Genomic DNA, 13,624 nt, shown 5'->3' with positions numbered 1-13,624 from the left:
CAACCAATCAATCAGTAAGTCAACCAATCAATCAACCAATCAATCAACCAATCAACCAATCAATCAACCAATCAATCAACCAATCAAACAGTCACTAAACAATCAATCAGTAAATCAACCAATCAATCAGTAAGTCAACCAATCAATCAGTAAGTCAACCAATCAATCAGTAAGTCAACCAATCAATCAATCAGTCAACCAATCAATCAGTAAGTCAACCAATCAATCAACCAATCAATCAGTAAGTCAACCAATCAATCAACCAATCAACCAATCAATCAACCAATCAATCAACCAATCAAACAGTCACTAAACAATCAATCAGTAAATCAACCAATCAATCAGTAAGTCAACCAATCAATCAGTAAGTCAACCAATCAATCAGTAAGTCAACCAATCAATCAGTAAGTCAACCAATCAATCAGTAAGTCAACCAATCAATCAATCAGTCAACCATTCAATCAGTAAGTCAACCAATCAATCAACCAATCAATCAGTAAGTCAACCAATCAATCAGTAAGTCAACCAATCAATCAACCAATCAATCAGTAAGTCAACCAATCAATCAGTAAGTCAACCAATCAATCCGACCTGTCTCAGTGTGTCCTCGCTGGTCTCCATCATCAGGTTCCTGACGTATAGAATCTTCACGGTCTCCATGACGTCCTCGTCCACGTCTATCTCCGGCTCCGCCCAGTCCACGGCGATCTGGTGCCCCCACAGCTGGATCCTGCCGGGCATCAGCTTCCTGCGCGCCATGGCGGCGGCACGGTGACTCTCGTACTCCACGAAGGCAAAGCCCCGGTTCTTCATCTTGTCCGCCGCGCTGGCGTACACTATGACGTCCAGGACGCCCTCCGTCACCTTGGAAACCTCCTCCAGGATCTCCTCTCTCTTCTTGGTTTTGGGGATGCCCCCGATGAAGAGGCGACAGTTGTCCACGGAGCAGCAGACCCCTAGGAGGCGTCCGGGACGCACCTCGTAGTTGTTGAGCTCCCGCACGGCGCGTTTGGCCTGGTGTTTCTGTGTGTACATGACGAAGGCATAGCCGCGGTTCTTACCGTCAAAGTCCATCATCAGACGCATCTCGTAGATCTGACCCGCCGACTCAAACACCGGGACCAGCTCGTCTTCGTAGACGTCCCGGGGGATCTTACCCACGAAGATCTCACAGCCGCGTGGCGGGGAGGCGGATTCCCAGCCCGGCGGCGGGCCGTATTTCCTCTGACCGTTCTCCTGCACCATGCCGTAACCCGTACGCTCCATCAGAGACACTAGGGCCGCTTCGTTGTGGGCCCCGGACACACCCTCGGGCACTGTGATTGGTCCATGCGGGGAGTGATGGGAAGGGCCAGGGGGGTTGGAACCGGAAGGCGCTGGGTTATTACTCATGGCTGAAGAGGAGGAGGCGGGATTTCGGCTGTCACTCATGGCTGAAGAGGAGGAGGCGGGATCTTCGGCTGTCATTCTGACTAAACCATCCAATCAGATGTGGTGCCTGAGAGAGAGAGAGAGAGAGAGAAGGGAAAAAAGATACATTCGTTATTTTCTATTGGCTAAACGAGGGATCGCGTCACATTTTGATGGACAGAGAACCAACTACACCGGTGAAGCTAGAACATTGTGGAATAGCTAACTAACAGATGTAGAGGAATAATATATGCCATTTAGCAGACACTTTTATCCAAAGCGACTTACAGTCATGTGTGCATACATTCTACGTATGGGTGGTCCCGGGGATCGAACCCACTACCCTGGCGTTACAAGCGCCATGCTCTACCAACTGAGCTACAGGAGGACCACAGTAGACTGGATGTTTTATCTACCTGTCTAAAACCAGTCTAGAACCAGTCTAGAACCAGTCTAGAACCAGTCTAGAACCAGTCTAGAACCAGTCTAAAACCAGTCTAGAACCAACTACATCAGTGAAGCTAGAACATCGTGGAATAGGTAACTAACAGATGTAGAGGAAAAGACCAGTAGACTGGATGTTTATCTACCTGTCTAAAACCAGTCTAGAACCAGTCTAGAACCAGTCTAGAACCAGTCTAGAACCAACTACACCAGTGAAGCTAGAACATCGTGGAATAGGTAACTAACAGATGTAGAGGAAAACACCAGTAGACTGGATGTTTTATCTACCTGTCTAAAACCAGTCTAGAACCAGTCTAGAACCAGTCTAAAACCAGTCTAGAACCAACTACACCAGTGAAACTAGAACATCGTGGAATAGGTAACTAACAGATGTAGAGGAAAAGACCAGTAGACTGGATGTTTTATCTACCAGTCTAAAACCAGTCTAGAACCAGTCTAGAACCAGTCTAGAACCAACTACACCAGTGAAGCTAGAACATCGTGGAATAGGTAACTAACAGATGTAGACGAAAACACCAGTAGACTGGATGTTTTATCTACCTGTCTAAAACCAGTCTAGAACCAGTCTAGAACCAGTCTAAAACCAGTCTAGAACCAACTACATCAGTGAAGCTAGAACATCGTGGAATAGGTAACTAACAGATGTAGAGGAAAAGACCAGTAGACTGGATGTTTATCTACCTGTCTAAAACCAGTCTAGAACCAGTCTAGAACCAGTCTAAAACCAGTCTAGAACCAACTACACCAGTGAAACTAGAACATCGTGGAATAGGTAACTAACAGATGTAGAGGAAAAGACCAGTAGACTGGATGTTTTATCTACCTGTCTAGAACCAGTCTAGAACCAAACCAGTCTAGAACCAAACCAGTCTAGAACCAACTACACCAGTGAAGCTAGAACATCGTGGAATAGCTAACTAACAGATGTAGAGGAAAAGACCAGTAGACTGTATGTTTTATCTACCAGTCTAGAACCAGTCTAGAACCAGTCTAGAACCAGTCTAAGAACCAGTCTAGAACCAACTACATCAGTGAAGCTAGAACATTGTGGAATAGGTAACTAACAGATGTAGAGGAAAAGACCAGTAGACTGGATGTTTATCTACCTGTCTAAAAACCAGTGTTTTATCTACCAGTCTAGAACCAGTCTAGAACCAGTCTAGAACCAGTCTAGAACCAGTCTAAGAACCAGTCTAGAACCAACTACATCAGTGAAGCTAGAACATCGTGGAATAGGTAACTAACAGATGTAGAGGAAAAGACCAGTAGACTGGATGTTTTATCTACCAGTCTAGAACCAGTCTAGAACCAGTCTAGAACAGTCTAGAACCAGTCTAAGAACCAGTCTAGAACCAACTACATCAGTGAAGCTAGAACATTGTGGAATAGGTAACTAACAGATGTAGAGGAAACGACCAGTAGGAGGAAACGACCAGTAGACTGGATGTGTTATCTACCTGTCTAGAACCAGTCTAAGAACCAGTCTAGAACCAACTACATCAGTGAAGCTAGATCATCATGGAATAGGTAACTAACAGATGTAAAGGAAAAGACCAGTATACTGGATGTTTTATCTACCTGTCTCTAGAACCAGTCTAGAACCAGTCTAGAACCAGTCTAGAACCAGTCTAGAACCAACTAAATCAGTGAAGCTAGAACATCGTGGAATAGGTAACTAACAGATGTAGAGGAAAAGACCAGTAGACTGGATGTTTTATCTACCTGTCTAAAACCAGTCTAAAACCAGTCTAGAACCAGTCTAGAACCAAACCAGTCTAGATCCAGTCCAGATCCAGTCTAAAACCAGACTAAAACCAGACTAAAAACCAGTCTAGAACCAGACTAAAAACCAGTCTAAAACTAGTCTAGAACCAGTCTAGAACCAGTCTAGAACCAGTCTAAAACCTGACTAAAAACCAGACTAGAACCAGACTAGAACCAGTCTAGAACCAGTCTAAAACCAGATTATAAACCAGACTAGAACCAGACTAGAACCAGTCTAGAACCAGTCTAGAACCAGACTTAAACCAGTCTAAAAACCAGACTAGAATCAGTCTAGAACCAGTCTAAAACCAGACTAAACCAGACTTGAACCAGTCTAGAACCAGTCTAAAACCAGACTAAAAACCTGACTAGAACCAGACTAAAAACCAGACTAGAACCAGTCTAGAACGTGTTTAAAACCAGACTAGAACCAGTCTAGAACCAGTCTAAATCCAGTCTAAAAACCAGACTAGAACCAGTCTAAAACCAGACTAAAACCAGACTAGAACTAGGGTCACAATAGAGAACATCACAGCCTTATGAAATCGAAAGGTTGTGATATTTTGGCTAATGAGTTACGTACAGTAGAGCACGACACAGGTCACATGACCAATATACACCGTCCTATGAGAACCCAGCATCCATAAAACCAGGAACGATACAGTAAAATAATCAACTTCCTCCTTTCATTCCTCTCCTCTCCTCTCCTCTCCTCTCCTCTCCTCTCCTCTCCTCTCCTCTCCTCTCCTCTCCTCTCCTCTCCTCTCCTCTCCTCTCCTCTCCTCTCCTCTCCTCTCCTCTCCTCTCCTCTCCTCTATCTCGATCAATCCTTTATCTGTCTGCTTTACAGTCCTGTGTTGCTGAGATGTTTGACCTTTGACCCCCATGATGCAGAATGAGGTCATAAAGCTCTGATCAAGGTTCATCGCCTGGGTCACATGCTGTGTGTGTGTGTGTGTGTGTGTGTGTGTGTGTGTGTGTGTGTGTGTGTGTGTGTGTGTGTGTGTGTGTGTGTGTGTGTGTGTGTGTGTGTGTGTGTGTGTGTGTGTGTGTGTGTGTGTGTGTGTGTGTGTGGAGCAGTTGACAGTTGACGAAGGGTCACAGAGAACAATCACAAATCCTCTGTTACTGACCAGCACGTCATGTTTGTGTGAAACGTAAAACATAAACCTCTTACTCCTCCCCCTCAATGAACAGAAACGATTTAAATCCTCGACACTCCTTGGTAACACAACAACAGCCTCAGTGTAGTGGTGTCTGAGGGTGTCTGCTCTATCAGACACCACTACACTCAGATTACTACATGTAGGGAGTCTCCTCTATCAGACACCACTGCACTCAGATTACTCAGTCTCCTCTATCAGACACCACGACACTCATATTACTACATGATGGGAGTCTCCTCTATCAGACACCACTATACTCAGATAGCTACATGATGGGAGTCTCCTCTATCAGACACCACTACACTCAGATAGCTACATGATGGGAGTCTCCTCTATCAGACACCACTACACTCAGATTACTACATGATGGGTGTCTCCTCTATCAGACACCACTACACTCAGATTACTACATGTAGGGTGTCTCCTCTATCAGACACCACTACACTCAGATAGCTACATGTAGGGAGTCTCCTCTATCAGACACCACTACACTCAGATTACTACATGTAGGGAGTCTCCTCAATCAGACACCACTACACTTAGATTACTACATGTAGGGAGTCTCCACTATCAGACACCACTACACTCAGATTACTACATGTAGGGAGTCTCCACTATCAGACACCACTACACTCAGATTACTACATGTAGGGAGTCTCCTCAATCAGACACCACTACACTCAGATTACTACATGTAGGGAGTCTCCACTATCAGACACCACTACACTCAGATAGCTACATGATGTGAGTCTCCTTTATCAGACACCACTACACTCAGATTACTACATGATGGGTGTCTCCTCTATCAGACACCACTACACTCAGATTACTACATGATGGGAGTCTCCTCTATCAGACACCACTACACTCAGATTACTACATGTAGGGTGTCTCCTCTATCAGACACCACTACACTCAGATTACTACATGATGGGAGTCTCCTCTATCAGACACCACTTCACTCAGATTACTACATGATGGGAGTCTCCTCTATCAGACACCACTACACTCAGATTACTACATGATGGGTGTCTCCTCTATCAGACACCACTACACTCAGATTACTACATGATGGGAGTCTCCTCTATCAGACACCACTACACTCAGATTACTACATGATGGGAGTCTCCTCTATCAGACACCACTACACTCAGATTACGCAGAGTCTCCTCAACAACACCCTAGCCCTATGTAGTTCACTACTTTAGACCAGGGTCCATAGGGAATAGGGCACCACTCTCTATGTAGTTCACTACTTTAGACCAGGGTCCATAGGGAATAGGGCACCACTCTCTATGTAGTTCACTACTTTAGACCAGGGTCCATAGGGAATAGGGCACCACTCTCTATGTAGTTCACTACTTTAGACCAGGGTCCATAGGGAATAGGGTTGAATTTAGTACAAACCCACTCTGGTCAGGTATCAACAAGGCCAAATAGAGAGGGAGGGAGGGAGAGAGGTAGAGAGGGAGGGAGAGAGGTAGAGAGGGAGGGAGGGGGGAGGTAGGTAGAGAGGGAGAGAGGTAGAGAGGGAGGTAGAGAGGGAGAGAGGTAGAGAGAGAGGGAGGGAGGTAGAGAGAGAGGGAGGTAGAGAGTGAGGGAGGTAGAGAGAGAGGGAGGGAGGGACCATTTACAAAGGTATAAACTGTTTCACGGCCACGCAACCATGGTAACTCACTCTCATTTGGCCTAACCCAATAACACCTGTAAGCCCATCCAAGGATCCACACACCTCACCCTGAGAGAAGAGGACAGCAGGGTCAACTCACCCTGAGAGAAGAGGACAGCAGGGTCACCTCACCCTGAGAGAAGAGGACAGCAGGGTCACCTCACCCTGAGAGAAGAGGACAGCAGGGTCAACTCACCCTGAGAGAGAGTGAGCTACACAGGGTTCTCCTATGGGGACAGCTGAATAAAGGGTTCTCCTATGGGGACAGCTGAATAACCGAACAGGGTTCTCCTATGGGGACAGCTGAATAAAGGGTTCTCCTATGGGGACAGCTGAATAAAGGGTTCTCCTATGGGGACAGCTGAATAAAGGGTTCTCCTATGGGGACAGCTGAATAACCTGTTACCATCAGGTGTAACTACAGTCCATAATAACCTGTTTCCATTATGTAAATACAGTCCATAATAACCTGTTTCCATCAGGTAACTACAGTCCATAATAACCTGTTTCCATCAGGTGTAACTACAGTCCATAATAACCTGTTTCCATTAGGTGTAACTACAGTCCACAATAACCTGTTTCCATTATGTAACTACAGTCCATAATAACCTGTTACCATCAGGTGTAACTACAGTCCATAATAACCTGTTACCATCAGGTGTAACTACAGTCCATAATAACCTGTTTCCATCAGGTGTAACTACAGTCCATAATAACCTGTTTCCATCAGGTGTAACTACAGTCCACAATAACCTGTTTCCATTATGTAACTACAGTCCATAATAATCTGTTTCCATCAGGTGTAACTACAGTCCATAATAACCTGTTACCATCAGGTGTAACTACAGTCCATAATAACCTGTTACCATCAGGTGTAACTACAGTCCATAATAACCTGTTTCCATCAGGTGTAACTACAGTCCATAATAACCTGTTACCATCAGGTGTAACTACAGTCCACAATAACCTGTTTCCATCAGGTGTAACTACAGTCCATAATAACCTGTTTCCATTATGTAACTACAGTCCATAATAACCTGTTTCCATCAGGTGTAACTACAGTCCATAATAACCTGTTACCATCAGGTGTAACTACAGTCCATAATAACCTGTTTCCATCAGGTGTAACTACAGTCCATAATAACCTGTTTCCATCAGGTGTAACTACAGTCCATAATAACCTGTTTCCATCAGGTGTAACTACAGTCCATAATAACCTGTTTCCATTATGTAACTACAGTCCATAATAACCTGTTTCCATTATGTAACTACAGTCCATAATAACCTGTTTCCATTAGGTGTAACTACAGTCCAGAACTATGCTTGTTCCTCCACAAGTATAGTTTAACACACACACACACACGCACACACGCACGCACGCACGCACGCACGCACGCACACACACAGACACACACACACACACACACACACACACACACACACACACACACACACACACACACACACACACACACACACACACACACACACACACACACACACACACACACACACACACACACACACACACACACACACACACACACACATTTCTTCCAGGGTTGTCTCTTATTCCAGTAAGGAGACCAAAGCAGGAAAATAAAACTCACTTCCTCAAAATGGCTGCCTGGCCTCTGACCTTTTTCTCTGTGGGTGTACTTGTGTGTTTCTGTACTTGTGTGTTTGTGTGTTTGTGTGTGTGTGTACTAGTGTGTGTGTGTGTGTGTGTGTGTGTATATTATTGCGTGTGTGTGTACTAGTGAGTGTGTGTGTCTGTACTAGTGTGTGTGTGTATACTACTGCATGTGTGTGTGTACTAGTGTTTGTACTAGTGTGTGTGTGTGTGTGTGTGTGTACTAGTGCGTGTGTGTTTGTATATACTATTGTGTGTGTGTGCTAGTGAGTGTGTGTAGAATTGAAACTTGAAACTTGTCTGCTTAAAATTCTCTGTTCCTTACAGTTTTTGGAGAAGTGGGAGTAATGGGTAAGCATGTGTGGACAGTCTGGACTTATGTCAACCACCTGCATTCACTAGAGAGAGAAAGAAACAGACAGAGAGAGAGACAGGGAGACTCAGAGAGAGAGAGAGAGAGAGAGAGAGAGAGAGAGAGAGAGAGAGAGAGAGAGAGAGAGAGAGAGAGAGAGAGAGAGAGAGAGAGAGAGAGAGAGAGAGAGAGAGAGAGAGAGAATGAGAGAGAGAGACACAGAGAGAGAGAGACAGAGAGAGAGGAAGGAGAGAGAGACAGAGAGAGAGACACACAGAGAGAGGGACAGAGAGGAGAAAGAGGAGAGGAGAGACAGAGAGAGAGAGACAGAGAGAGACAGAGAGAGAGAGAGACAGAGAGAGAGACAGAGAGACAGAGAGAGAGAGAGAGAGACAGAGAGAGAGAGTGAGACACAGAGAGAGAGAGACAGAGTGAGAGAGAGAGAGACAGAGTGAGAGAGAGACAGAGTGAGACACAGAGAGAGAGAGACAGAGTGAGAGAGAGACAGAGTGAGACACAGAGAGAGAGAGACAGAGTGAGAGAGAGACAGAGTGAGAGAGAGAAAATCTGAAGGAGAAAACGCTCTGATTATTTATTCTCCAACCTACAATCTCCTCATGGTGGCTGACCATTTACTGGGGTGTGTGAGGTGGATTAGGAAACCCTGAGGCAGCAACAGGTAAATTATTAACCTAGCCAACACAAATCACTGCCCTCACACACACACACACACACACACACACACACACACACACACACACACACACACACACACACACACACACACACACACACACACACACACACACACACACACACACACACACACACACACACACACACACACACACACACACACACACACACACAGCTCTATAAAGGAACTGACTGCTTTGTTTCGGAGGTTAAAAGGTCAAAGGTCAGAGATGATCACGGGAAGGAGAATCCTAAAACACTAAACTAATAACTAACTAACCATGTGACTGAGACGAAACATGTTCTAGGACTGTAAACAACACGCTGCCTCAACAATCACCTCTCTTCCACAGACAACGTCATGACAACGGGACTGGGTCATGATGACACTGGTAGTTATTGATAGAAGGGGTCATGATGAGACTGGTAGTTATTGATAGAAGGGGACTGGGTCATGATGAGACTGGTAGTTATTGATAGAAGGGGTCATGATGAGACTGGTAGTTATTGATAGAAGGGGACTGGGTCATGATGAGACTGGTAGTTATTGATAGAAGGGGTCATGATGAGACTGGTAGTTATTGATAGAAGGGGACTGGTTCATGATGAGACTGGTAGTTATTGATAGAAGGGGACTGGGTCATGATGAGACTGGTAGTTATTGATAGAAGGGGACTGGTTCATGATGAGACTGGTAGTTATTGATAGAAGGGGACTGGCTCATGATGAGACTGGTAGTTATTGATAGAAGGGGACTGGGTTATTATGAGACTGGTAGTTATTGATAGAAGGGGTCTGGGTCATTATGAGACTGGTAGTTATTGATAGAAGGGCTCATGATGAGACTGGTAGTTATTGATAGAAGGGGACTGGGTCATGATGAGACTGGTAGTTATTGATAGAAGGGAAGGGGACTCATGAGACTGGTAGTTATTGATGAGACTGGTAGTTATTGATAGAAGGGGACTGGGTCATGATGAGACTGGTAGTTATTGATAGAAGGGGTCATGATGAGACTGGTAGTTATTGATAGAAGGGGACTGGGTCATGATGAGACTGGTAGTTATTGATAGAAGGGGTCATGATGAGACTGGTAGTTATTGATGATGAGACTGGTAGTTATTGATAGAAGGGGTCATGATGAGACTGGTAGTTATTGAGACTAGAAGGGGACTGGGTCATGATGAGACTGGTAGTTATTGATAGAAGGGGTCATGATGAGACTGGTAGTTATTGATAGAAGGGGACTGGGTCATGATGAGACTGGTAGTTATTGATAGAAGGGGACTGGGTTATTGATAGAAGGGGTCATGATGAGACTGGTAGTTATTGATAGAAGGGGTCATGATGAGACTGGTAGTTATTGATAGAAGGGGACTGGGTCATGATGAGACTGGTAGTTATTGATAGAAGGGGATGAGACTGGTATGATGATGACTGGTAGTTATTGATAGAAGGGGACTGGGTCATGATGAGACTGGTAGTTATTGATAGAAGGGGACTGGGTCATGATGAGACTGGTAGTTATTGATAGAAGGGGACTGGGTCATGATGAGACTGGTAGTTATTGATAGAAGGGGACTGGGTCATGATGAGACTGGTAGTTATTGATAGAAGGGGACTGGGTCATGATGAGACTGGTAGTTATTGATAGAAGGGGACTGGGTCATGATGAGACTGGTAGTTATTGATAGAAGGGGTCATGATGAGACTGGTAGTTATTGATAGAAGGGGACTGGGTTATTGATGAGACTGGTAGTTATTGATAGAAGGGGACTGGGTCATGATGAGACTGGTAGTTATTGATAGAAGGGGTCATGATGAGACTGGTAGTTATTGATAGAAGGGGACTGGTTCATGATGAGACTGGTAGTTATTGATAGAAGGGGACTGGGTCATGATGAGACTGGTAGTTATTGATAGAAGGGCTCATGATGAGACTGGTAGTTATTGATAGAAGGGGACTGGGTCATGATGAGACTGGTAGTTATTGATAGAAGGGGACTGGTAGTTATTGATAGAAGGGGACTGGATGAGACTGTCATAGAAGGGGACTGGGTCATGATGACTGGTAGTTATTGATAGAAGGGGACTGGGTCTGTCATGATGAGACTGGTAGTTATTGATAGAAGGGGACATGATGAGACATGATGAGACTGGTAGTTATTGATAGAAGGGGTCATGATGAGACTGGTAGTTATTGATATTGATAGAAGGGACTGGGTCATGATGAGACTGGTAGATGAGACTGGTGATTGATAGAAGGGGTCATGATGAGACTGGTAGTTATTGACTGGTATGATGAGACTGGTAGTTATTGATGATTGATGAGACTGTAGTTATTGATAGAAGGGGACTGTGTGTGTTATTGATAGAAGGGGACTGTGATGTGTGTGTGTGTGATGAGACTGGTAGTGTGTGAGACTGTGTTATTGTGTGTGAGACTGTGTTATTGTAGAAGGGGTGATGAGACTGGTAGTTATTGATGTGTGTGTGTGATGAAGGGGTGATGAGACTGGTAGTTATTGATGTGTGTGTGTGTGTGTCATGTGTGACTGTGTGTTATTGTGAAACTGGGTCATGATAACTGTAACTCATATTAACATCATCTAGTTATGTGAGCACACACACACACACACACACACACACACACACACACACACACACACAGACACACACACACACATTGACACACACACAGACTGGTAGTTACACAAGGGGACTGGGTCACACACTGGTACACACACTGGTAGTTATTGATAGAAGGGGACTGGGTCACATGAGACTGGTAGTTATTGATAGACACACTGATTGACAGTCATTTTAAAAGTCTAATTGATCATTAGAAAACTGGGTCATGGAGACTGGTAGTTATTGACCCTTTTTGCAATTATGTTAGCACAGCTGAGAACTGTTTTCTAATTAAAGAAGCAGTAAAACTGGCCTTCTTTAGACTAGTTGAGTATCTGGAGCATCAGCATTTGTGGGTTCGATTTACAGGCTCAAAATTGGCCAGAAACAAATAACTTTCTTCTGAAACTCGTCAGTCTATTCTTGTTCTGAGAATTGAAGGCTATTCCATGTGAGTAATTTCCAAGAAACTGAAGATCTCGTACAACGCTGTGTACTATTCCCTTCACAGAACAGCACAAACTGGCTCTAACCAGAATAGAAAGAGGAGTGGGAGGCCCCGGTGCACAACTGAGCAAGAGGACAAGTACATTAGAGTGTCACGTTCGAGAAACAGACGCCTCACAAGTCCTCAACTGGTAGCTTCATTAAATAGTACCCGCAAAACACCAGTCTCAACATCAACAGTGAAGAGGCGACTCTGGGATGCTGGCCTTCTAGGCAGAGTTCCTCTGTCCAGTCTCAACGTCAACTGTGAAGAGGTGACTCCTAGATGCTGGCCAAGACAGAGTTCCTCTGTCCAGTGTCTGTGTTCTTTTGCCCATCTTTATCTCTTATTGTTATTGGCCAGTCTGAGATATGGCTTTGTCTTTGCAACTCTGTAGCAGATACAGTACAGAACCAGTCAAACATGCTGCTATTTCAGTAACTCTCCTCTATCTGTCCCTTCTCTGTCCTCTCTATCTGTCCTCTCTATCTGTCCCCTCTATCTGTCCTCTCTATCTGTCCCCTCTATCTGTCCCCTCTATCTGTCTCCTCTATCTGTCTCCTCTATCTGTCCCCTCTATCTGTCTCCTCTATCTGTCCCCTCTATCTGTCCCCTCTCTGTCCTCTCTATCTGTCCCCTCTATCTGTCCTCTGCGTAACCCCATCGGTGCATAACCCCATTGGTCTGTAACCCCATTGGTCTGTAACCCCATTGGTCTGTAACCCCATTGGTCTGTAACCCCATTGGTGTGTAACCCCATTGGTGCGTAACCCCATTGGTCTGTAACCCTATTGGTGCGTAACCCTATTGGTCTTCAACCCCATTGGTGCGTAACCCTATTGGTGCGTAACCCTATTGGTCTTTAACCCCATTGGTGCGTAACCCCATTGGTCTTTAACCCCATTGGTCTTTAACCCCATTGGTCTGTAACCCCATTGGTCTGTAACCCCATTGGTCTTTAACCCCATTGGTGCGTAACCCCATTGGACTGTAACCCCATTGGTCTGTAACCCCATTGGTCTGTAACCCCATTGTTCTTTAACCCCATTGGTCTGTAACCCCATTGGTGCGTAACCCTATTGGTCTGTAACCCCATTGGTCTGTAACCCCATTGGTCTGTAACCCCATTGGTGCGTAACCCCATTGGTCTGTAACTCCATTGGCCTGTAACCCCATTGGTCTGTAACCCCATTGGTGCGTAACCCCATTGGACTGTAACCCCATTGGTCTGTAACCCCATTGGTCTGTAACCCCATTGGTCTGTAACCCCATTGTTCTTTAACCCCATTGGTCTGTAACCCCATTGGTGCGTAACCCTATTGGTCTGTAACCCCATTGGTCTGTAACCCCA

The 13,624-nt window shown here is 45.0% G+C and overlaps 1 protein-coding gene across 11 annotated transcripts in view; it reads right to left on the bottom strand.

The window, feature by feature from the left end:
* Positions 1-13,624, bottom strand: part of LOC124020223 (RNA-binding protein 47-like) — an 82,562-nt gene that overhangs the window by 13,272 nt on the left and 55,666 nt on the right. For 8 of the 11 annotated variants that reach the window (XM_046335582.1, XM_046335581.1, XM_046335584.1 and 5 more), the window contains exon 2: positions 592-1,498. In XM_046335582.1, the coding sequence (XP_046191538.1) occupies positions 592-1,467 (876 nt within the window). In that variant the 5' untranslated portion in view covers positions 1,468-1,498. The remainder of the gene's footprint in view (positions 1-591; positions 1,499-13,624) is intronic. The other 3 variants (XM_046335589.1, XM_046335587.1, XM_046335590.1) reach the window with 1 other exon arrangement.

This window comes from Oncorhynchus gorbuscha, unplaced genomic scaffold (genome assembly GCF_021184085.1).
Source record: "Oncorhynchus gorbuscha isolate QuinsamMale2020 ecotype Even-year unplaced genomic scaffold, OgorEven_v1.0 Un_scaffold_772, whole genome shotgun sequence".
Lineage (NCBI taxonomy): Eukaryota > Metazoa > Chordata > Actinopteri > Salmoniformes > Salmonidae > Oncorhynchus > Oncorhynchus gorbuscha.
Note: the sequence above shows the minus strand (reverse complement) of the source record. Positions and strands in the feature narration are given on the sequence as shown.